This window comes from Gobio gobio (genome assembly GCF_949357685.1).
Source record: "Gobio gobio genome assembly, chromosome: 25".
In the NCBI taxonomy this organism is placed as follows: Eukaryota; Metazoa; Chordata; class Actinopteri; order Cypriniformes; family Gobionidae; genus Gobio; species Gobio gobio.
Window position 1 is genome coordinate 9,718,212 of NC_137121.1, and position 26,684 is coordinate 9,744,895.

General features: G+C 42.0%; 2 protein-coding genes across 3 annotated transcripts in view; both read right to left on the minus strand.

Moving 5' to 3' along the window:
- Positions 1 to 4,890, minus strand: part of ptpn9a (protein tyrosine phosphatase non-receptor type 9a) — a 41,117-nt gene extending 36,227 nt beyond the window's left edge. The window contains exon 1 of the mRNA XM_079809086.1: positions 4,313 to 4,890. Coding sequence (XP_079665212.1) covers positions 4,313 to 4,345 — 33 coding nt within the window. The 5' untranslated portion in view covers positions 4,346 to 4,890. The remainder of the gene's footprint in view (positions 1 to 4,312) is intronic.
- A 1,580-nt stretch (positions 4,891 to 6,470) lies between these two features.
- Positions 6,471 to 26,658, minus strand: snupn (snurportin 1). Of its 2 annotated transcripts, none has more exons than XM_079809192.1 (9): positions 26,174 to 26,658; positions 25,720 to 25,884; positions 14,498 to 14,678; positions 12,393 to 12,497; positions 11,783 to 11,879; positions 11,578 to 11,675; positions 11,331 to 11,408; positions 11,162 to 11,242; positions 6,471 to 7,178 (listed from the first exon to the last, which is right to left on the minus strand). In XM_079809192.1, the coding sequence occupies exons 1-9, from the start codon at positions 26,221 to 26,223 to the stop codon at positions 6,891 to 6,893; spliced, it is 1,143 nt and encodes a 380-aa protein (XP_079665318.1). In that variant the 5' UTR covers positions 26,224 to 26,658; the 3' UTR covers positions 6,471 to 6,890. The 2 variants fall into 2 exon arrangements, with proteins under 2 accessions (XP_079665318.1, XP_079665319.1); XM_079809193.1 differs by having other exon boundaries at positions 26,037 to 26,199.
- Positions 26,659 to 26,684: the final 26 nt, after the last annotated feature.

The following is a 26,684-nucleotide window of genomic DNA, read 5'->3' on the forward strand; positions in this document are numbered from 1 at the left end:
AAAGTTGCATCAAAATTGTACTGTATTAACATAATTGTATGCATTTGAAATTTAGAGATGGGTTCTGTTTCAATAGTGTACCTAAAATAAAGAGAGTTTAATATACAATTTTGTGGCTCTTCATTTCTTTTTAATTACCCACTTGTAAACTTGTTCACTGTTCTTTTTTATAAATATAGTATTTGTATTAAGTCTGTATTCATTGAGTTGAATCGAGAATCTGAATCGATACCCAGCCCTAGAAACCGAACAATATTTATATCATTTTTTACCTCAAATACAACACTATGTCCACCAGTCTTGAATGCGCATTACTTCCGGTGAGTGAGGTCAAATGTACACGATATGGCGCATCTCAGTGGGATACAAGCTGTGGAAGTGATCTCTCGCGTGTATCTAGGGATGAAACGATTACCGGTTTCACGATAAACCACGGTAAAATTTAGTGACGGTTAGTAATATCGTATAAAATTTAATTATCATTAAAACCGCATGTGATTATCACGATTTTAAAACTCGCGGTAAATCTTGTCCAGTCAGCGTCAGTCTGTTGCGCGCACTGCTGTTTTCTGAATGAGAAGAAATGGCAGAAGGCAGTGACAGCGCCGGGAGATTTTTCAGACTTCTAAAAGGACCAAATCTGAGGCGTTGTCATATTTTGGCTTTTACAAAAGTCCTGAGGGAAACTTAATCGAAGATGGTCACCCTGTCTGCAGAACATGCCAGAATAAAGTCGCTGTAATAGAGGGAAACACTTCAAAACTACGAACGCAAGGCAAGTGGACTTTGACCTCAATACCAAAACTACGTCTGGGAAATAATAACGTGAAGCGAACGAACAAGTTCAGACAAGACTAGGTGACATTTAAGGGATAATAATCAGGGCTTGACATTAACAACCGCCGTTTGCGGGTGTAAGTTAACTTTATTTCGGCTGCACACTAGCCACTCTGCTGTTGAACTTATTATAGTCTTCTCAAAAGCCATCTGTTATAATCGCGTTGCGCATTATAACCACTCACACGTGTTTATATTGAGTTTATGAATGCAATGTCTCATAATCAGAGGCGTTCAGATTATCCGGAATTTTGTTCAGAGCGCGCGCCGCTCACACGCTGAAATCTACACTAAAAGCAGAGATGTGTGTGTGATGTACGCAAGAGATTCACTCATCATACAGAGGTTGACTGTTTTTGTTCTATTTCAGCAGCAAAAATAGTTTAAACAAACACAGCAGAACCACAGCGCATCTGATGTGACTGGTATAAAGTTGGTGAATTTAGGGACCGTCTCTAAAGTTACACACAACATTGGTAACGTTATACACGTTTGAAACTTTAATAGCATTTGAAGAGAATGAAAGTCATAAAACTGACTGTAAAGTGATCATCTAGGTGTCAGGTATGATGCAGTCATTTTGATATTTAATAAAATAAACTGTCAAATCATATGGAAATATGGATATGCATTATTTCTCTAGGATACTGTTTGGGCTCTTACACAAAACATGCTTGATTTAAATGCATCATTGCTGAACACTGATGAGAATATTGCTTGAGAATATATTTACAGAGATAATATTAGAGATTATATTTACGAGAAATTATTATTATTTATGCGTTGCTATTGACGACGGCCATTATAAGGAAGAAAATCCCACAGAATCTTGCTTAAAAAAGTGCATAGAGCTGCTTTAGTTTGTTTGTTGATTTTCAAATATAAAACTTGAACAAAACCGTGATAATATTGATAACCGTGATAATTTGGGTCACTATAATCGTGATGTTAAATTTCCATACCGTTTCATCCCTACGTGTATCTCTACGCCATATCGTGTACATTGACCTCCCTTACCGGAAGTGATGGCACTCAAGACTGGTGGACATAGTGTTGTATTTGAGGTAATAAATACTGTTCGGTTTCTCACACAAACCGATCGTTTCGTGTCTTAAGACATCAATGTGTCGTCACGAGCCGCGGGGTTTAATTTGAAGTTGTCTGTACATGTTTTTTTTACTCTCATAGAATTAGACCCCATTGACAAGCATTATACGACTGACAGACGGCAACTGTTGGAGTTGAAAATCTTCATTTGTGTTCTACTGAAGAAACAACACCTACATCTTGGATGCCCTGGGGGTAAGCAGATAAACATCAAATTTTTCATTTTTGGGTGAACGATCCCTTTAAATAGCAAAAAAATGCACTCTCGCCCATCTGTTCACCCATGGTCTGAAAACCAGGTGTGTTCAGGCGCATTGTTGGTGCATTGCCATTTTGAGGAACTGAAAACGACTGCGCCATTGACCAACAAAAACCTGGTCTAAAGTCAAAGAGCAGTGTTTTTTGTGTTATTTAAAGGGTGTGTTGGTAATATCTGACCACAGCGCACATACACTCTGCTTGTTACACACACAGGGACGTGCAGCAGCACGCAAACATGTCAAATATTAAGAATAAAAGGATTACAATGCAAGACATTATTATAGTGTACAAAGATAAAAATGCCTACATGCCATAATGGATAGTCATTGCATGTATCAGAATTACCTATTTGCAGTAATGATGAATTAAATTGGCTAGTTATTTAACCAATCGTGGCAATAGACACATGTATTTAACCTGACCTGTTAGGTTGAGGGTGTCTGATTCCCGCCATGTAAATAGCGAATCCGCCATGGTGCAAGTACAAATAGCTTTTAAAGGGAATGGGAGATGAGACTCTGATTGGTTTATTGCAAGCTACGCACCCTTTACTCATTAGGTGCCGACTGTTTTTTCCATCGTTAAACTAGCAAAAGTGGATTTGGACACGCCCTAAGTGCACCTGCGCTTTGGACCATGCGCTCAGATCGTTAAAATAGGCCCCCTAAAACTCACAGGTCGTCATGGCAACCCAAAAAAAATAAAAGTTTGGGTTTTCCAAATTGATTCTATACAATTAAAAGATAAATCAAATTAATGTTTTATGTCTTACTTTGATTACCAGAAAATAAACAACAGAATTTGTGGGGGGTGGGATCATAATTTCATGAAATTTAATTTTGATAACAATTGTTGTTTTTATGAATTTAAATAATTAGATATGCTTTTAGATTATTACAATTTAATTTAGCCATTAAAATGAATCCAGAAAACTTAAAACAGAAAACGTAATTTGAGAGAACAAACATATTTCATAGGGCCCTAAACGTAAATTGTAATAAATTGTTGTTAAATTGTATGTTTCATGATTTCAATTAATTAGACATGCTTTTTGATTACTAAGAATTTAGTTTTTCCCCCATTTAGGGTCACGAACATATCTGCAAAGTGACAACACTAATGTGTCTTAGAATGCGCATATGGAAATTAATATAACAATTATTTAATGGTTAAAGGCAGCTGCACAGACCCTAAGTTAAAACTTTTTTTGATGTATTTACATTTATGCAGTATGGCATTCATTTTTATCAGCTGATGCATGTTCCTTAATATGGGAAGCAAACTCATGACCCTGGAAGGGCCATGCTCTACTAGAGATTCAGGAAAGCAAACAGAAAAAGCTTTTTTATTTAAAATGCTTCTTTTTTTTAATAGTTAAACTGCTGTTTATAATAGTCATGATTTGTGAAAAAAATATTTGATTTTTGGGATTAATTCTCATGTTTATTTTCTTGTAATGTGTAAGAAATATTAATGTTAAAGGTTGTTTTTTTTATAGTGTGATTTTTTTGGGGGAACTGTAGTTAATCCCGTTAGGGTCAATTTGACCTGCTTCATAAAAATTGTACCCAGAAATGAATCCCATTGACAGTAATCACCACAAATCTATGCTATCTTTATGGTACTTAGGTCTGAACTATGATTATGGTAAACCATTAAGAGTGTTTTAGTCCAGGGTATTTATAATCTTACATGCCATGCCCCCAACTATAACCATCCTAGTGCGAGCGAGGACAACAAGTGAAAATTAACATAATATGATACGAGATAATAGCAAAATAGTATTTTTGGTTTCTACTACGTTGCATTATTACGTTATATTAAGGTTTAGCCCGTGTATTGTTTATTTAATTTAAAAAAAAATCAATGTATTTATTTATTCAATATGTTAATTTACGGGTTTTTTTCTCCCATTTATTATTATTTATTAAAGTTTAATTTTTTTGCACTGCTTATTTTTAGACTTTTCCACGGACCCCCTAGCACTCCCCGGGGGTCCCTGGACCCCAGTTTGAAAACCCCACTGGACAGTGTCTCCGGGTTGCTTAGCAACAGAACCGCTGGAACAGAGAATCGGAGTTAACTGGATTGTGATGGTATTTCGTACCTGCTCCTCCTCGGCGCTCAGACGGCTGGCCATCCTCCCCTCTCCGCTGGAGGATCTTATCAAAGCTCGGACAGCTGTTTAGATCGGACTGTGGAGATCAGACTGGGCTTTTTTAGGCCCGTTAGCACTGCTCAGGCTAACAACAGCAGCACCAGCAGCAGCGCGAGACTCGCGCCGTTTTCAGCTCGAGAGACAGCGCGCGCGGCCCACCACTTCAGCACGGCACGCGACACAGCGGCGCGTTCATGATCCGGTCCGAGTTCGGCTGGATCCACATATACAGGCTATATATATTTACATACATACACTAAATATGTTCCAGCGGAGCTTCGGTCCGCCCGCCTGTGTGACGAAGGGAGAAATTCATTACGGTGCTCCGTCGAAACTCGTCGAAGGCCGGTTTGTTTGGAGAGATACGAATATAAAACGATCAGCTCCGCGGCATCCGGGCGCTTTAAGACGCTAAAATGTGAGAAGGCGAATGAAGATCAGACGCTCCTGAAAAGCAGCAGCAGTGAAAGATGAAAGATGACACTCCCCCTGCTGGCCATAATGGAGAACTGCAGGCTGTACGACGCTCCTCCTTTCCATTCATAAAAATCTTGGAATGTCCGATTCATTGGAGCGAGTCGGTTCGTCTGAACGGCTCTTTCCATTGCGCTTGTTCAAAAACGGATTAATTCTTATGTATTTGCCAAGGGTTCCCGTGCTGCATATTACGTGTTATTTGTGAAGTGAAATAAATAATTAACACAAAATCAGTATGGTGTATTTTTAGCTGTATTGATCGAATCAATTGTTGAGTTTTTATGATTCACAGTGAGCCGAGTGATTTGTGAATCAGATTCAAATAGTATAAGAATGATTCGTTCGCGAATGATTCATTCACAGAAACATACACATTTACTTAGTTATGTAAATGAGGACATGTGCGTCCAATGTTTTTATAACGAACTAACTAGATGTACAGCTAAATATATCAGAGAAATGTTTGGTATTAGTATGTTTCCATTCTGTACAGATGTCAATGTGGGTTACTAAAAGGCACAAGGGCACGACAATCTCAGTTTAAAGCTGACGCAAGAACGACTTCCAAGAAACTGAGCCGATAAAACAACAAAGAGCTTCCTGTGGGCGGGTTTCCATGGGCTAGAATGACTGACAGGACGGCATGACGACATCATGCTGGAAAAATGTGCTTTCACTTTCAGAGAGGAAATTCACACTCACAGTAACACATTATATAGCCCCAAACTAAACTGCACGCACAATAAGGCAAAACAGGATTTGAAAAGCTTCAAAGAAGAAACTACATCTCAAAAACTAGACAGCATTTTTGGCACACATCACTGGGGTGTAGTCCATGTTTTGAGAAGGCTTAGACTGCAGATGTATTTTATTGGTTGACATGACTGATCCAGGAAGTCTGATCTAGGCTGACAGGTGCTGTGAGTTCCTGGAAAGCAGCTACTGACTAATAACCAAACTCTCCGATTACGCTCTGGTTGTTCTGTGGGAAGTGAGCTAGTGGTTTCAGAGCCACGAAAGCACCTTCACCATAACCGCCTGCAGATTTTTGTACGAGGTGTTTGACTTTCAACCCAGAAGATATTTTGATGATGCCAGCATTTCATTGGAAGAGTTAAACTACAGTGATGGCAATAAAAAAATAAGACATCATTTAGTAGTTAAAAACCCCTTTTTATATACATAAAAACAATATTTAACCCTTAAATGCATGAATGCTTAATCAATCATTATTACATATTCGTGTCTTTAGCGACCCAGATCGGATCTCTACATGTCGGGATAATATAAAACTCTCCCGATATTAGGGTAACAATTACAGAATAATAAAATAAAGCATATTTGGTTATCTTTTGGAGCTTGGAAGGGTTCAGTTTGAGCAGATGTTTTTATAACATTTATTATTATCATCATCATCAATATTGAATACAATTGCTGCTTCATATTTATTGTGGAAACTGATTTTTCAGGATTCTTTGATTAATAAAAAGTTCAAAAGAACAGCATTTAATATAGAAATCTTTGTCTTTACTGTCACTTTTGATCAATTTAACGCACCCTTGCTATAAATAAATAAATAAAAATGTAGAAGCAACACGTTTGGACACTCGAAAATATTTTAGTCAAAGGGTTGCACAAAACAGACAATAAAACTTTATTGAAGTCAACACAAATTTAAAAACATAATTCATAGGCTTCTTCACCAGCTGAATCTTAAATGATCTGATCTTCTACAGAAAAGATCGAATTAAAAAAATCTCTATATATAAAATTCAATAAAGATGCATGGCTAAACAGAGCAGGTGAAATGAACAGAGTGTGATGTTTACTACATAGGTTTCCTAAAATAACATCTGCAAAAAAAAGCAGAGGAGTTTCATTCTAGCGATTATGGTTACAGAAATAGGCCCATTTGGGTTACTTAGAACTGAGCTGCAATTTTAAATATAACAATTTAAAACTCATTCACATCACTGCTCCTCTCCATGGTCATGCGCAGGCCTGACCTCAAGTGCTCTCAAAAACAGTTTCTGCAGTCTTTCCGTGGCTCTCAGACCTCCATGCTCTCCTTCTTCTCCAGCTGTGTCTCGGGCGTGGAGAGGTGTTCCAGTTCATATCGGCCGTTTTGGTCGGCCGGCCGAACTTCTGTGGAAGTTTTCTTGTGCTCCAGGATCTGCTGAAGCTGATGGCTGGCATAATCAGGCTTGCTGGTGAGGGGACACTGTGGCACCTCAATGCCCAAGATATCTGCCACCATATAGGGCCTGAGCCAGCCAACCAGCGGTGTGCTGCCAGGGGTGTAGTGCGTCTCCTTGTGGTAGAAAAGAAGCCCGTCCACCTAGAATAATGGAATAACACATTTTGAGTTAATCTATTCGAATAAAACAAACACAGATAATCAAGTAAATCTCAATCTTATTTGGTATGTTCACTCTTTCTCCTCAATTGACGGAAATTTCCGGCTTTCCGTGTTTTCGCTGTTATGCGGTAGGGGGGGGGGGCGCTATTACGCATCTCCTGAAAGAGTTCAGAATCTCCAGATCAAAACACAAAACAGTGATAACATATGCAATCATAAGCATATGTAAAATAACCAGATCATCAACATTAAACTGCATATAAATCAAAACTGCCTAATGTTACTGAATGAAATGTCGACCCAGGACGAGCTATAGGACTGTGAAGCTTTGGGGGTGTTGATGGACTCCATCTGTGTTTTGATTATCGTTCTGAATCTGATCCAGATGTAATCTTTGACAACAGAGCAATTTTCTCAGCCTTTTGCTCAAAATGTTGCTTTTTTAATGGAACTTACTCACATTCAAGTGTTGATAAAAATGAATGCATGAAGCATTTTTTTATTGTTTAAAAGCAGAGGATCTGTTCTTTCTTTATATTGCATATTTCATACAAGAAAATATTCCAGGGCCATGAAACTTGTTTGAAAATTATCAAAAATGTTGGTGGTGGCTGGGAACTTTTTTCAAAAACACTGGCAAGGAAAGGTTTAACGCGGTACTTTGCTGGCAAAATAAGCTTTCAATTAAAGTTGGCTTCCTATACAGTAGAAGGTGAAAACAATTTTGATATCCATGGTACTTGACTATAGACTGATTAAACCCAGCCTGATCTGCCGGCAATTTGATTTCGTCCCCGGCAACTCAGTCTGGAAACCTGTACATTCTTTTCTACTGCTTCTGTTACACTTTTGCGGGAACCAATCACAGACTGGCTTATCCACCTGGCGCGCTATTGGCGGGTTTAACACGATGACGGATAGAGAAGCGATGGGTGCTTTGCCCGTTGATCACGCCTCTTGTGGTCCGATTGGTTGAAGGACTACCCAATTGTGTACAGAGTCATTTGAATTATGCCCGTTGATCACGCCTCTTGTGGTCTGATTGGTTGAAGGACTACCCAATTGTGTACAGAGTCATTTGAATTATGCCCGTTGATCACGCCTCTTGTGGTCTGATTGGTTGAAGGACTACCCAATTGCGTACAGAGTCATTTGAATTATGCCCGTTGATCACGCCTCTTGTGGTCTGATTGGTTGAAGGTCTACCCAATTGCGTACAGGGTCATTTGAATTATGCCCGTTGATCACGCCTCTTGTGGTCTGATTGGTTGAAGGTCTACCCAATTGCGTACAGGGTCATTTGAATTATGCCCGTTGATCACGCCTCTTGTGGTCTGATTGGTTGAAGGTCTACCCAATTGCGTACAGGGTTATTTGAATTATGCCCGTTGATCACGCCTCTTGTGGTCTGATTGGTTGAAGGACTATCCAATTGCGTACAGAGTCATTTGAATTATGCCCGTTGATCACGCCTCTTGTGGTCTGATTGGTTGAAGGACTACCCAATTGAGTACAGAGTCATTTGAATTATGCCCGTTGATCACGCCTCTTGTGGTCTGATTGGTTGAAGGACTACCCAATTGTGTACAGAGTCATTTGAATTATGCCCGTTGATCACGCCTCTTGTGGTCTGATTGGTTGAAGGACTACCCAATTGCGTACAGAGTCATTTGAATTATGCCCGTTGATCACGCCTCTTGTGGTCTGATTGGTTGAAGGTCTACCCAATTGCGTACAGGGTCATTTGAATTATGCCCGTTGATCACGCCTCTTGTGGTCTGATTGGTTGAAGGACTATCCAATTGCGTACAGAGTCATTTGAATTATGCCCGTTGATCACGCCTCTTGTTGGCTGATTGGTTGAAGGTATACCCAATTGCGTACAGAGTCATTTGAATTATGCCCGTTGATCACGCCTCTTGTGGTCTGATTGGTTGAAGGACTATCCAATTGCGTACAGAGTCATTTGAATTATGCCCGTTGATCACGCCTCTTGTGGTCTGATTGGTTGAAGGACTACCCAATTGAGTACAGAGTCATTTGAATTATGCCTGTTGATCACGCCTCTTGTGGTCTGATTGGTTGAAGGACTACCCAATTGTGTACAGAGTCATTTGAATTATGCCCGTTGATCACGCCTCTTGTGGTCTGATTGGTTGAAGGACTACCCAATTGCGTACAGAGTCATTTGAATTATGCCCGTTGATCACGCCTCTTGTGGTCTGATTGGTTGAAGGTCTACCCAATTGCGTACAGGGTCATTTGAATTATGCCCGTTGATCACGCCTCTTGTGGTCTGATTGGTTGAAGGTCTACCCAATTGTGTACAGGGTCATTTGAATTATGCCCGTTGATCACGCCTCTTGTGGTCTGATTGGTTGAAGGTCTACCCAATTGTGTACAGGGTCATTTGAATTATGCCCGTTGATCACGCCTCTTGTGGTCTGATTGGTTGAAGGACTATCCAATTGCGTACAGAGTCATTCGAATTATGCCCGTTGATCACGCCTCGTGGTCTGATTGGTTGAAGGACTACCCAATTGCGTACAGAGTCATTTGAATTATGCCCGTTGATCACGCCTCTTGTGGTCTGATTAGTTGAAGGACTATCCAATTGCGTACAGAGTCATTTGAATTATGCACGTTGATCACGCCTCTTGTGGTCTGATTGGTTGAAGGTCTACCCAATTGCGTACTGGGTCATTTGCTGTCTTTCCTTTTGCCAAATGGGTAGGAAAACGTCAACACCCATAATGCACTGGCCATGTTGCACTTGCCATCCAAGGCCACTCCCACCAGTCTGCTACGGATACGCTTATGCCGGGTGCGCACAAGCTCCCAGGCAATTTTTTTCTCTCTCTGAATAAATTGTGTGGAAATTGTTGATGCTTGTATAGTCGTGAATAAACGTGAATTTCCAGGTAACACAGAGAAAGAGTAAACATTGTTCATTTACATATACTACCAATACAAAACGGGTTGAAAATCAGCAAATTTACACCAGAATCCTGCATGTGGGCGGGTACCCGACGGGGTGACCTGCTAATATTTTATGCAACGGGTGGAATAATATTTACGTGTCCGGTGCTATGCAGGTCGAATGTGCGGTAGGCACGGGTGGGCTTGCGGGTCCAATAGCCAAGATTATTTAGACTCAATCCAGTACACAGTGATAAGCAGATGCTTCCAAACAGTGCCCTGATTGTGTTCACGCTCTGTCTGCAGACCGTTAAAGGCTTCTGCATCTGATTGACAGCTATAGTGATTATATTAAAGGGAGAGCGCTTTGCTTGCTTTCTGTATGTAATCTATTTACAATATGAATACAATTTTTTGCCTATTTTTCATGCTGGTAAAAAGAGGACCAATGGTCACATATACACTGCAGAGTTTCAGAAGAGCGGCATTTAAATGCAGAGTGAAAATATATCCGCTAAAATATTTAGTATAAGCATACAGTTATAAGCTTAAGGTTATTATTCGTTATGACAGTAAAAGCAATTGGCTATGTTTTTTTAATCTATGCCTTTTAGACCTCTAAGCGTATTGCATGACCCAGTGATGTGATTTATGCTCAATTTGTACAAAGTAGATTGTTCAGTTGATATATAGTTTTATATAGTTTACACGACAGATGTTGCTCTCTCTCTCTCTCTCTCTTTCTTCTTCATTGTTAACATGATGGGCTGCGTGTCTATTAATTGTTCTTGCATGAACTCATAGTGTGTAATTTTTATTGCTTACGTTACATGGAAAAAAAATATATGTTTTTTTGCCTACTTCGGGTGGGAAATTTAATGCGGGTGGGGTCACGGTTTTCATGTCAAGCGGGTCGGGTACGGAATTAAATGAGTGTTTCTGTTGGATATCGGGTTGGGTGTGCTGTTAATAAAGGGTACGGGTTTATCAAACAGGACCAGTGTAGGACTCTGATTTACACTCCAAATAGTGGATGTTCTTACCGTAAAGTTGTACTCGTGTGCAAGAGCTTTTTGGATGGACTCTGTCGAGCAGCTGATGTTGTTCAGACTCACAAATCGGAACTGTAGAGAGAGAACAGACCATGAATGAATAAAGTACTTCAGCTCAAAGTTCAGCCTTGCTCACAGATGCAGTTATTGGTTCACTTACAGGATTAATCTTGGAAATTTCAGAAAGACCTTCGGCCTCTTCCACTTTAGACTGCAGCCAGTAGAACCGGAACTCTGTCTGTAAAGATATTACAGTTTGTGCTTACAGTTGTAAGAAACACGAAACAGTGATACATTGCAAGAAACATAAGTGTACTTCAATGAAATTAATTATATAAAATGCACTGAAAGTGTAGAATATGACCCTAAAGTTTGTGCAAATGTCATTTGAGGAAGTCACCACTCACTGAGCAGTCATATACAGGATGTCCCCTCCAGCACATTACGTCCAGGATGTAGTATGTTCTGTCCACATCACTGTAGATGCAGTCCAGGATGGTGTAATCTATATAAAACAGATTATCAGTTTCATTTTCCGGGATGGTTCAGAACTGCAGTCCTCTAGCACACTCTAGTGTGATAAAGCTGTAGGACAGGTGCAGAGATCCAGACCTTTTCCCAGGGCAGAGTTTTGTCTGTTGCCGCCGGGGATAAGAGAAGGGAATCGATTGACACAGTAGCCGCTTTTGGTGTAAGATGTGGTAGATCCCTAAGGATAAATCAGTAAACATGAATATTAAACAGAAAAGGCTGCATAATATACACTACTATTCAAGAGTCTGCTCAACAAGGCTGCATTTATTTGATCAAAAATACAGTAAAAACAGCAATATTGTGAAATATTATTACAATTTAAAAGAACTGTTTCATATATTAACATATTATAAAATGTAATTTATTCCTGTGATCAAAGCTGAATTTTCAGCATCATTTACTCCAGTCTTCAGTGTCACATGATCCTTCAGAAATCATTATAATGTGATGATTTGCTGCTCAAGAAACATTTATGATTATTATCAATGTTGTGTTGCTTAATATTATTGTGGAAACTGCGATACATTTTTTCCGAATTGCAGGACAGCATATATTTGAAATAAAAAGCTTTGGTAATATCAATTTAATGCATCCCTGCTGAATAAAATTAGTCTATTAACTCCCTAAACCCAAACTGTATGTCTGATCACATGACGTACATGCTGGATGGAAAAAGATTGGTCCAAACCTTGGAGGCAACAACGAGGGAACGCTTCCCAACTGGACAAACCACCATCAGCCAATCAGAGCTCAGATCTGCAGGGATGTCCACCAACCACTCTGACAACATCAGCTGAAGATAAATCACACGAGTATAAAACACAAGGTTTCTATTAAAAGACTGTTAATTATACTTCCAGACAGCAATGTCATAATTTATCACTTATGTATTATAATTTTTTATAGCTTATTACCTATAATTATATATAGCTTTGTTACAGGAATATTTTTTGATAAAATACTTAAATATCAGCTTCCAAACAGCATAATCATAATAATTGATTACTTTTGTACTTTTATTATATTAGGAATATTTTTATTATAAAATACTTACACTAGTAGTATATACTTAGGTAAGTATCCACTTGTAACTTATAAGTTATTATTAGTTTCTTTAAATGAAAAATAAAACATTAAGTGGTCATTTTTAATCACTGGTCAGGAAATTAGCAAAAATTGTAGATAAAGTAACTTAGCACGAAATAGCCTTCCCCAACTCACAGACAGCTTTTACAGGAAGAAGAGTCAGTGTTGTTCCTCTCAGTGTTAATGGCTTCAAACAGTTCATGAGTAGATGAAAAATGTCTATTCGTTTGAGTTTAATGTGAGACCAAATATTCACAATAGGGTTCAAACCTGGACTCTGACCCGGCCCAAAACATGAGCCTGATGGACTTTACAGGAGCGTTGTCTTGTTGAAAAATAACATCGGATCATTTCTCATTAGATAACTTTTCATTAGTGGGAAGCAAGCCATTCTGCAATATTCTCCTGCACTCCAAAGCACTAAACGTCTTCTCAAAGTGAAGCAGCTCATCGATACCAGCAGCTGAAAAGGCTCTGCACACAACGACACTTCCTCTATGTTTCACTGGGCTAGAGATGCATTTATTATTATATTTCTCAGCAGATTTCGCTCTGGAGCATCACTGTGTTTCATTGTGATTCAGCAATCCATATTCTGCCAAAAACTCCATTCTGTCTTTAAAGTCCCTGTAAAGGCAATTCTGAGATTTGTTTCTAAACACATTATAAATGTTAGAAATGTGTTGCTGAAACAAATTACAAAGACTGTGAATTATGTAGTACTAAATTCAGAAGTTAGACCGTTAAACAGTTTTTCACCGTTGCTGTGTTCAGCATTTTCTGGGCGGGGCTAAAACGGTGGCTCGATGACGCACTGGAACCACCGAGCCTGGCTCCTCCCCTAACAAGATCATAACTAGAGCACATTCGCATCAGTTTGCCCGCTCGATCGCGAGTTAATGTCAGTACTGTTAGTTACTTTAGTCTACAACTTACAAAACAGCTTACAAAACAAACACGATGATCAAGAAGAGGTGGATTAATTTTGTGAACAGCCATCTTGATGGAGAGCTGAGGATCACCACCGCGCCTGCCTCTGAGTCTGCAGTGACAATACACCGGATCGTTTTACAAACTTTCAGCGGAGACAACTGGGATTCACTGATAATCCGCTGCAGAACTGACTATCACCCGTCCCGGCCTTAGTCCTCCCATCCCGCCGACATCTGGTCCGTCGTGATCATAGACGGTCGTGATCAGTGAGTGTTGTCTTGTGTGCTACGGCAGCTGTCCCGCGAGTGGGCGTGGTTTCGGCGCTGACAGCGGACACACCCCCAGCGTTTGAGAGCAGAGAATGCTGCTCATTTTTTCAAGTATTTGATAAGCTATTTCATGTACTTGGCAGATTTTTTAATGATTCAAATTTGGCTGGGTGGTTAATAACACATTTATCTGTGGTGTGAGAAACTCAGAACACATGTTTAGTTTTGACTTTACAGGGACTTTGATGTTTTTTTTTCTGAGACAGCAATGGCTTTTTAAGTAATGTATTTGCTTCAGTTTTGCTCATTTCCTGACCAATAATTTGTGGTTTAGACAATTAAAACATAAGGCTTGGCCCTTTGTTTTGCCCAGGAGTGTACTTTAGCTTTATGTGGGCATTTTCCACTCTTTTCAATCCTTCTAAATGAACCAGATGTTTCTGCTACTATACCTTTAAAACTGGTCTATGTAAATGACTATATCTGTTAGCAATTTTTTGAGCACCTGGTTGGCGTAATGCTTCGGTAACTTTTTCCTATGCTCGATCTCCATCCCCTCTTCATCTGCGCTGTTCTCCAGCTGTTGCGGACTCTTCTTCTCTTTGTCCTCCTCATCCTCACTATCGACTCCTGTCCAGTCTCCATCTGCCAGACGACGGGCGTGATTCACGTAGTTCAGCCTCTTCCTGCAAACATGTTTTTTATTAATGTCACACTGCATCAAAATAAAAATCAGGGGTTGCTACGGCACTGCAGGTGGTTTGCTAAACAGGTGCTCGGGTGGTTGCTTAAAGGGAAAGTTCACCCAAAAATGAAAATTCTGTCATTAATTCTCACCGTCATGTCGTTCCAAACCCGCCGCCGTAAGACCTTCGTTCATCTTCAGAACACAAATTAAAGGGTTTGCTCACCCAAAAATGAAAATTCTGTCATTAATTACTTACCCTCATGTCGTTCGACACCCGTCAGACCTCCGTTCATCTTCGGAACAGAAATGAAGATATTTTAGTTGAAATCTGATGGCTCTGAAAGGCCTCCATTGGCACAATGGCACGGTTCACTCTCAAGACCCTTAAAAAGGTACTAAAGACGTCGTTACAAAGTCCATCTCACTACAGTGGTTCTAAAATAACGTTATGAATCGGCGACAATAGTTTTTGTGCGCAAAAAACCCTAAATAACGACTTATATAGTGATGACGATTTCAAAACACGGCCTCATGAAGCTTCGAAGCGTTATGAATCAGCGAGTCGAATCAGCGGTTTGAATCGCCAAATTTCAGCAGTTTGACACGCGATCTGAATCATCATTCGGCTCACTGATTCATAACGCTTCGAAGCTTCATGAGGCCGTGTTTTGAAATCCCTTTCAGAGCCATCAGATTTCAACTAAAATATCTTCATTTGTGTTCCGAAGATGAACGGAGGTCTGACGGGTGTCGAACGACATGAGGGTACGTAATTAATGACAGAATTTTCATTTTTGGGTGAACTAACCCTTTAAGATATTTTTGATGAAATCCGAGAATCCTTTATAACCCCCCATTAGACAACACTATTAACACTTTCAAGGCCCAGAAAGGCAGTAAAGACATCGTTTAAATAGTCCATGTGACTCCAGTGGTTAAACCTTAATTTTATGAAGCGACGAGAATACTAAATGTGTGCAAAAAACAAACAAAAATAACTTTATTCAACAATATCTTTACGTCTGTGTCAGTCTCCTATGCAATTTCTGTTGGTCAGCTCCCAATGTTAAGCCGGCGTTCAGGCGTAGCTCTGACGTAACTCAGAAGCGCTGCACTGTATTTACTACATCAGAAGCATAGGACACTGACACAGACGAGAAGAAAATCTAGAATAAAGTCCCTATTTTGTTGGTTTTTTGAGCACAAAAAGTATTCTCACCGCAGTTTGGAACGACATGAAGGTGAGTAATTAATGACAGAAATCTCTTTTTTGGGTGAACTATCCTTTTAAGAATGGTCTGTTTTGATTTCATGGTGACTTTAAAGGTGCACTATGTAACTTTTCCGTCCGCTAGAGGTCGCCTGTTCAAAACAAAGGCGTAGTTTGATGACACCAAGTTTGAGCGCAGAATCTTGGGACAAGTGGTTTTCACCTCACAGCCGGTGGAAAAGAATCGAGATAGGACTCGGGCAGAAATCATGTTTATGGATGAGATTATTAACGTTACTGTAGTCTGAAGCAGAGCAGGAGCGAGTGTTGTGGAGCTGAGGAACTGCTGGAGTGTTTGTTAATAAGATGAACGCAACACATGCCTCGCGAGCAGCGGGACTTTTATTATGGCACAGTCGCCGGCGCCACTTCCACTTTTCCGGTCATGAGGTAACAGTTCTGTTTATGATATTAGACACATCTGAGTTAGGGCTGAACGATTAATTACATTTGCGAGAATATCGCGATATGATAAAACACAATTTCCTAACTGCAAAGGCTGCGATTACAGTCTGGTCACGTGACACGCGAGAGTAAAGTCTGCAGAAGAAGCAACTTGGCACGTTACACATGCCTGGCCTAAAAACTGTTTGTGTTTGATCTATCTAATATTGTGTTGTTCATACTATAGGCTACAATAGAGGTGGGAGAAAAGATTCTTCTCCAATGATTCTGGATCGATTCTGAGCTTAGATTTTAACTGCAGGTGCGTGGTGGCGCTGCGTGTGTTTTAGAAACACCCGTATTCTGATTGCTTCCATTATCTCTCTCTTTCTCTCTCTCTCTCACACATACACACACACACAATCACACACGAACCATAAAATAATATTTCATAACGTCCGGAATAGGGTTGGGCGATGTCTCCTAAATTGGCAGTTGACGATGTTTACAGTAATACATTGTGATGGACGATGATATTGTCTTTTTTTTTTATTAATACAAATATATAATTTACTATATCTGTATTTTACTATCTCTTTACATAAATACTATTTTCTACTTAAAAACTATATAATTTCGTTATTTAACTAACCCAAATAATGACTCATCCGCGCTAGGTTGCACGTGAGGGAAAAAAGTAGCTTCCTTCCACTTAAGAAGAGTTGTTCTCTTTTTATTTTAATATATAGGCTATATATGGATTCATGCCGAATGAGAGCGGTAGGCAGAGCCCAATTTAAGATTTGTCAGCTTTATGCTGTTTCGCGATTTCCGTGAATTTTAACAATAGGCCTAACGTTAGTCCATTTTATCCCACATGGACATACATCTCGTTTCTTTTCTCAAATCTTCACTCGCGTCGCACCCATTTTCGCAGGGAATTATAAACGTTTCTTCCTTTCGTTTTTTTTATAATTAAGTCTATTATACCCATTCAACTCCTTTACTGTGGGAAAGTAGAAAAACACTGTAGGACGAATAGGCTACCTTTTTATTTAATTTTAATTTAACACAGTTTGTGCTTGTTTTTAGACTTGGTAAGGCGCGTCAAGTTTATTTGAATAGCGCATTTCATACACAGGCCATTTTACTTTCGTTTTCTCTGGCAATGAATAATCAAACATAGCTTAAATGTCTTGACCCTGTGGAAGATAACATTTGCTCTTCAGAACCTTTACAACAAGTGTTGCTTTGCAACACACATGAAGATGAAGATATTTGAGAAGGTGTCTATCCAGCTCGTGTTTCATCTCGCGCAGAGCGGCATATGACGCATCCTTGAGGGGAAATTACATTTTTTTTAACTAATATTTAATTTTCTTATATTCTTTAGGTTACCATTATTTACTGATAATTGTTTAAATGTTTTACAGGCTGTGGTGTGTTGTTTCACTGACGGAAGTGCTGAAATAAACACGCATGCTTATGAAATGGATGTTTGAGCCTCGTTTATTATTTCAAAATGTAGGCTATATCTGGCATAGACTACAGTATTTAAAATAGAATGTATGCATTCGTTATATTCTCAATTTAATTTACAGAGCAATCCCTGCTAAGTTTTTAGTTTAACTATAGAAGAGGATTTAGTGTGCGTTGCACTCACAACAAGACTCGCAATGGGGGGCGTGGCATCACGATGGACGATGATATCGTCCATCGGCACAACCCTAGTCCGGAACGGTTGATGGCGCGAATCGCAATGACATTCGCAGAATCGCATGATCTTTGCACAGGATTTGCGCTGTGAGAAACTTAGCTTTGATGTCACGCTTACAGAGTGTGTTCTCGCCCGCCGGTATTTTCCTTACAAACGCTCAACGAAGGCTTCATTCATGTCGTTAGGAATGCAGTGTGCTTGTATATTAAAAAATAAGTAACTCACTGACAGAAGGTTCCCTTTCGAACGGTCAGTTCGTACTGCGTCTTTAAGACGCTATGGGTAGGTTCTCCTACTCTCGAATATACTGAAGTAATTGTAAAATCACGCAGTGCTACTGCCCAGTCAAAACAGTGTCGAGACGTCTCGCACGCTATTGGCTGGCCAGTGGGAACTGCATGAACCAATGGCAGAACAGCGTAATCTGAGCGAACCAATGGGCACAAAGCCCGCGAAGCTGAGCGCAAGAGCCCGCGAAAGGGGCATATAAAATACGCTGTAACTGTCAAAAACGTCAGATTAATCTCCTTCAGCGACGATCTACGGTCCTCGCTGATAAACTCGAACTACACCATCTTCACCGTGAATTGACGAGCCTGCAGCGGAATAGCGAACTAACCAGCCCGGACGTCCTGCGAGAGTCAGCGGACTGCTGTATTTCAGCGCGCTCAAATCGCCAGCGATCCCGCGAGCTGTCACGCCTTTCCCCTGCGCTCTTTGGTGAAACACTACGGTGTATCCTTTTTGTACAATACTGAGAAAAACATATCACTTGTGTGCAGTACTTACCTGCACTAGGAGGATAACCACGAAGGGTGCGTGATCTGTCTGGGCAAGGCCCACGCGGACGCTGCTCTCACCGGGTCCGGCTGCCCTCTCACTGCGAGGGTATGCCCATTCCTCCCTCCGTTCGCGGATAGCGCTCTTTTCAGAGCGCGACCCCGGCCCTCGCGCTCTCCCGTTCCCCTTTCCGCCCGAGCCTCGGCGGGAAAGAACGGCGGAGCCAGAGGGCTGAGTATACCGAGGCTAGCGAGTTCACGTCGGCCCAGTGCCCGCGTGACTCGTCTTCACCTCAGAGAGACGTTTCCCCTGTGACGTTCCCTCGATCGGACCTGCTCCCTCCGCTCGACGCCGAGGGCTTGGTCTCATTCGGCGGCAATGAGGAAGACGAATCCGCACTATTACCAATGTCTCGCTCTTCCTCTTCTCTCACTCGGGCCGCGCTAAGAAGCGCGCGGACAGAGAAAGCCAGAGTGGACGAGCAAACTAATGCCGGAGCTTCCCGCATTACTTTCTCTCAGACTGCTGGAGATATTGAGAGCGCGCCTTACGCTACAGGCTGTTGTCACTGCAGCTCGCGCTTCCTCAGCGGCAGCGCGTGCGCCCCTCTCTCTCTCCCAGCGCGCTCACTATCTAGAGCGCGACTTACGTCATTGCTGCCTCGCTGTCTAGCGCATAATGGCGGCCAAGCCCTGCGTCTTTTTCACTCTATCACTTCTCTCAGTCCCCTATTCAGGCGACTGGAGAGGTTCAACAGTGTAGTAAACGAGCCTGTTATGAAACACGCACGCCACACACACTGAAAACACCGTCAAGAGCGCGACTTACGTTAGCCACGCCCTCTACTGTTACGGTGTACTTCACACAGGGTTGCCGGTTCGAGCCCAGCTCTCACAGGTTTCTCAGTGAGTCTCAATTTAGTGAATGGCGGCCAAGCCTTCAACCACTTCTCTCAGTCCCCTATTCAGGCGACTGGAAAGGTTCAACAGTGTAGTAAACGAGCCTGTTATGAAACACGCACGCCACACACACTGAAAACACCGTCAAGAGCGCGACTTACGTCATAGCCGCGCCCTCTGCTGTTACGGTGTACTTCGCACAAAGGGTTGCCGGTTCGAGCCCAGCTCTCACAGGTTTCTCATTGAGTCTCAATTTAGTGAATGGCGGCCAAGCCTTCAACCACTTCTCTCAGTAAACAAGCCTGTTATAAAACATGCACGCCTGTACACCGAACGCTGTATTATTGGTGATCCTAATAAACAATTAAGAGTTCTTTCCTCTGTTATGACTGCAGGCAGTGTGTCCCCTACATAGGGTGTACCCCTGCATATAAGCACTGTTAATTCAGCGCTATAGAACCACTCAAAAGTCCTGCTGTGGCCGGATTACCACTACAGACTTACTTTACATTCTCTCAATCCCCTCGGTTCAGGCGACTGGAGATGTAAATATTGCAGTCAACTAGCCTGTTGTCAAACACGCTCGCCTGCACATCAACGCTGTGTTTTAACAATGACTTTACTAAAATACATGCACCTTGCACATAAGCACTGTTCTCACAGATTACTGCTCACGCCGAGAGCGCTCTATATGTAGGCCCACTACAGGTGTGTGCCGCTACACATAAGTGCTGTCCGCACAGTGTCACATCTCTCCCCTCGGCCCGTTTTTGTTCCGGTCAGGGAGAAAAATACTGTTCTGAATGTTTTTCATGCAATGAATGTAAACTACGAGTCCGCTTTAATGCGTGCTCCCCTGCATTCTACCGCCATAAAGGCGAGTTAAAAAAAAAAAAAAAAAAAAAAAAAAAGAAGATGGCGGCCTCAGGCCCATCTTAGATCTCAGACACCTGAACAAGGCTCTATCAAAAGGCCTTTCAGAATGCCGACATTAAAACAGATCATCGCGCAAATCTGCCCGATGGACTGGTTTTTCTCATTGGATCAGAAAGATGCTTACTCTCATATCCAAATTATCCCACTTCACAGACCGTTTTTGAGATTTGCGTTCGACGGGAAGGCTTATCAGTACACAGTCCTGCCATTTGGCCTGTCCTTTCACGAAGTGCATGGATGCAGCTCTCTCCCCCTTAAGACAAGCGGGAATGCGCATTCTGAACTACCTCGACGACTGGCTCATACTGGCCCAGTCAGAGGAAGAAATAAAATCTCACAAATCTATGCTACTCAGCCATCTAGAATGCCTGGGTCTCAGAATAAATACAGCCAAGAGCTTATTGCTTCCCAGGCAGAGAACCTCCTTCCTGGGAACGATTTTAGACTCAGCCCAAATGAGGGCGTGGCTATTGGACGAACGCGCTCTGACTACACAGCAGCTTGCATGTTCATTCAAAATGGGAACCTACACACCCCTAAAAAATTTCAGAGAATGCTAGGCCTAATGGCAAAAGCTTCTCCAGTACTTCCGCTGGGTATGAAGCACATGCGCCCCCTGCAGTACTGGCTGAAATCACGGGTTCCTTCCCAAGCGTGGCATTCAGGCCAGCTTTGGATCAAAGTGGGCCGCGGCTGTGTCAAATCCCTGGCCCCGTGGTCACTTGGAAACAGTTTCCAGACGGATGGTGGTCACCACGGACACCTCCAACTCAGTTTGGGGCGCTCTGTACGAGGGCGAACCGGCCTTCGGCTCATGGTCGAGCACGGAGTCACGGTTGCACATAAACTGCCTAGAAATGCTGGCAGTAGTGCTAGCCCTCAAGACTTTTTTTTTACCACGTCTCTCAGGTCCCCATGTTCTAGTCCGCACGGACAACACGACTGTGATCTCCTACATAAACCGCCAAGGCGGGCTCAGGTCGAGATGGCTCAACCAACAGGTCAGACATCTCCTCCTATGGGCAAAAGGCAAATTACATTCACTAAAAGCAGTGCATGTGCCAGGCAGACTGAACCAGGGAGCAGACATGCTCTCCAGGGGCCTCGTGTCCCCGGGGGAATGGGCCATCCATTCCTAAATGGTTCAAATGATATGGAGTGTTTTTGGGAGGGCAGAGGTCGACCTCTTCGCCTCCGAAGACAACTGTCATTGCCCAATCTATTTTTCAAAGAACAAGGATGCGCTGGCCCACATATGGCCCAGCTGCATACTTTATGCTTTTCCACCAGTACCGCTCATTCCCCAGATTTTAAAAAAGGATCAGGGAATGCGAGCACACAGTCCTGCTAGTGGCTCCACTCTGGCGAACCCACATCAGGTTTCCCGAGTTGATTCAGTTACTATCAGCAGCCCCATGGCCAGTTCCCCTAAGGAAAGATCTCCTTTCTGAGGCGAACGGGACAATCCGGCACCCCCACCCCAAAATTGTGGGCGTTACATGTTTGGCAACTCAAGGGGGGCTCAAGAACCTCCCAGTGAGTGTCTTGAGCACCATCAGTGAAGCTAGAGCTCCGTCTACTAGACGTCTCTATGCCCTTAAATGGTCAGTGTTCTCTGACTGGTGTTCAGTCAGGAACTATAACCCAGTGTCATGCGAGATATCACAAATTCTTGTTTTTCTATAAGAGATGTTGGATGCAGGACACACTCCATCCACACTCAAAGTCTACACGGCAGCTATCGCCGCATCTCATACGCCTATAGCTGGCCAATCAGTACGCAGACACGCCATGGTCATAAAATTCTTAAAAGGAGCCAGGAGGCTTAACCCCCTTCTCCCTCCTACGGTGCCATCCTGGGACCTTCATTGGTCCTAAGAGCACTAAAAAAAAAAAAAAAAAAAAAAAACCTCCCTTCGAGCCGCTGCAGACGGCTGAATTAAAGCCACTTTCGCTGAAAACTGCCCTGCTACTAGCACTGGCATCTGTTAAGCGTGTCAGTGACATTCAAGCGTTATCTGTGAACGCGTCATGTTTAGAATTGGCCCAGGCGATTCCAAAGTCATCCTCAAACCAGGGCATGGTTATGTACCTAAAGTGCTTTCAACACCGTTCAAAGCACAGGTAATCACTCTCTCTGCCCTCCCCACTTCGGAGGATGAGAGACAGTTACACCTGCTCGGCCCTGTTAGGGCGCTTAGAGCATATATTGAGCGGTCCTCCCACTTTAGACAGTCGGAGCAGCTCTTTGTAAGTTTTGGTGACCGAACTAAGGGACTTCCGGTCACCAAACAAAACCTAGCCAGATGGCTAGTGGACGCGATAGCGTTAGCATATGACACTATGGGCCTCCAATGCCCCATAGGTGTCAAAGCTCACTCCACCAGAGGCATGGCCTCCTCTTGGGCGTGGTCTAGTGGAGTTTTTTTTTTTTTTTTCTATGGGTGACATTTGTAGATCGGCAGGTTGGTCCTCACCATCTACTTTAACCAGATTCTTCAGTCTGGATGTCCCTGCACTGCAGGCACAAGTCTTCGCTGTATAAAAATACTAAGACGGCCTAACGAATATCAGACGGCCTTGTAAGCCCGTCCCCGTCATAAGTTGGCATTGGGGCCTTCATATGCTTCAATGCTTACACATTCCTTATAGTTACCGGCCTCTATGAGCCCAGTAGTATAAGACGTGTGTACATATATATTATTAATATAAATGATGTGTCAGTAACTCTAGTCTTGAGCCCTTTCTAATAAGTGTTCAAACTTGAGGGAGTACATGTCACTGCGCTTATCATAGCACGGCGGGATTAAATAGGCTCCCATAGCGTCTTAAAGACGCAGTACGAACTGACCGTTCGAAAGGGAACGTACTCGGTTACTTAACGTAACCTCGGTTCCCTGAGATAAGGGAAGGAGTACTGCGTAGACGGCCGTGCTATGGCGCTGACTCGGGTGATCGTCGCTTCAGTCGATTTAACCTGACGTTTTTGACAGTTACAGCGTATTTTATATGCCCCTTTCGCGGGCTCTTGCGCTCAGCTTCGCGGGCTTTGTGCCCATTGGTTCGCTCAGATTACGCTGTTCTGCCATTGGTTCATGCAGTTCCCACTGGCCAGCCAATAGCGTGCGAGACGTCTCGACACTGTTTTGACTGGGCAGTAGCACTGCGTGATTTTACAATTACTTCAGTATATTCGAGAGTAGGAGAACCTACCCATAGCGTCTTAAAGACGCAGTACTCCTTCCCTTATCTCAGGGAACCGAGGTTACGTTAAGTAACCGAGTACGTTTTCCATTTCAAATGCTCACGCGGCGCTTTGTGAAGAGTGCTCGCGAGCACGCGTCTGTGTGAGTCTCAAAATGCTTTTATGACGCAAAATTAATGTAAAAACCGTCAGTAATGTCTTAATGAATTAATCAGACAGGGCAAAAACATCTTATATTTCAAAAGAGATCTGTGCATTAGTGTGAATGCAGGTCTCCCGCTGTCTATGATGATGTCATGATTAATAATCAAACAACAGTAAAGCTTTTAAAGAGAAAAATCACTCACAGTTCAGACACTCTTAAATACTGAAAGCACTCTTTGTTCATTGCTTGTAATATGTTTTTTGTTCCTCTTTATGATTTACTAGCTTATGTTTTGCAGCTATATTAGTTTATATATTTAAAATTATTAACATGCAATTGTTTTAATTAAAATGTTATAATGTCCTAGTTATTTTAAAAATCTTATTACATATATCATAATAAAAAACATTTTAAGTTTTTAATAAATTAATAAGATTAATTAATAAGGAAAAAGTTCAAGAATTGTTTTGGAATCGGATCGTGACTCCCAGAATCGGAATCGGATCGTGAGGTACCAATTAAAGATTTCCACCATAACTATAAAATGATGTATTGTTGAATAATACAGAAGATAAAGAGTTTAAAAAATAATCGCATATTAAATCGCTATCGCAATATTGGTTATAAAAAAAAATAAAAAAATAATAAAAAAAAAATAAAAAAAAATCGCAATTAGATTTTTTTCCAAAATCGTTCAGCCCTAATCTGAGTGTGTTGAGAATGATGTTGTGACGTTACTCTGTGCGTTCGCTCGGCGGCTGCTCTGACACTTGTTCACACTGCAGTGAGAGTAAAGCGTTTCTGCAAAATAAAACCGAGGGTAACGCAGATATGACGCCATCAACAGGCGACTCCCTGACCCCCAATTTCCACCGGCTGCGTTACGGCTCCGTCACGGCGGCGGAGTCAATAGGTTTCCATTAAAGTCAAAGAGTGTATTTCCACTGAATGCGTTACAGCTGCGTTCCGACTCCGGCGATCCGCAGCCCTCCGCATCAAATACGCAGAGCTTCTATTTTTGCCGGATGCCGGAGCGCTCCGCAGCACTACAGGGCAGAGTACGCAGGACAGGAAGTCGAGTGACAAAACAGAACAGCCAGAAACAAAATAAAAGACCCGTTTAATTTTCAAAATAAAATACACCGTGCTCATATTTCCCTACACTACACCTTGAAAACGTCATAATGGGCGGAGACAGGCTTGTTTTAACCCCGTTGACACGATGGATGAAGAAATGCTGATTATTGAGGTACAGAATCAACCCATCATCTATGACCCCTCACATCCTTTTTATAAGGACAACATTAAAAAGGATGGAAAACTGTTCCTGGTTTGGTAGTTCTGTTTATAGAAACTACATATCGCGCGATCACACCAGAATTCGCGAGATTACATGGGGCCTCGTGACGTCAGCTGTCAGTCATGACCGCAGCCGTTCCGCAACAAATCCGGACCTGGTGGGTATTAACGGACGACGGAACACGGAGCTGTCACGCAGCGGAGCCGTTCCGCAGCCGTAACGCAGCCGGTGGAAATTGGGGGTCACACGTCCCGGTTCCTTGGGTAAAATAGCAATTTCTCACGATTAACAAATAGTTGGAAACATTTGGGATATTGTAAGTACCGACATAATATATAACACTGGCCCAGTGTTTTTGGGATATTTTACTGAAAAAATGTTACATAGTGCAGCTTTAACTCACTCTTTCTGGAGCTCCAGGAACCTCCTGCGCCGCTCACTCTGCTCCAGAACACTGTATTTGCTCTTGTACTGGGCCAGGCGTGGATGGGGAGCAGAAGTGCTGTTGGGTTCTCTGGATACAGCGAAGCTGGAGGAGAGAGCCTGGGTCAGAGCCTCCATGATGGACCTGGGACAACATACAGAAGGGTTCACATCATCCTAAGACACGTATATGCAATAACAAGAGTCGGTTATGTATACAATACCAATAAGGCATTTCGAAAGCAAACAGAAATCACCTAACGTTATAACATTTGGATAAACACAAAACAAACATACAGATAAACCGACAGCAGGCTGCAAACACGTGATCACAATTCCATCAGAGCTGCTCTAAGGTCCTTCACTCATGATTCTGAGTCATATAAACACGAAGACAATAAAAAAACAGAAGAGTGAAATACACAAACACCTACTTCTGCAGAGATGCACGCTTTGAAACGTAATGGCGCGCTGCTGACGTCATCAAGCCTCACCGCGGCCGACCAAAATCCATCGCGGAGTTTCAGCGATTGCTGAAGTATTCATCTCAAAATCACTTTACTGTTGTTAAAGTTCTTTCGATTTGCTAATACTAATTCAGTTATATATATATATATATACACAGTATGTAGTGAGATGGTGGTCTCAATATTTATCCCATTTTAACTTGTCACTGTATAACGTTACCCCCAACATACACACAGAAGCCGGTAAATCATATTTGACGTAATAATTTTCGGTCACAGTTTTGTATGTTCGGGATATCATCATTACATTTTTAAAGTTATTATTAATTAAATTATTAAAAAAATCAAATATTCAAAAAGAGTGAGAGAGAAAAAGGGACTGTTCGAAACAAATGATTCGTAAAGGTTTCAAAGCTTCAGGAAGCGTTTCTGTTGTGAAAGCGCCCGTCACTGACAGTAGGGGGCGCCGTGGCGGAAT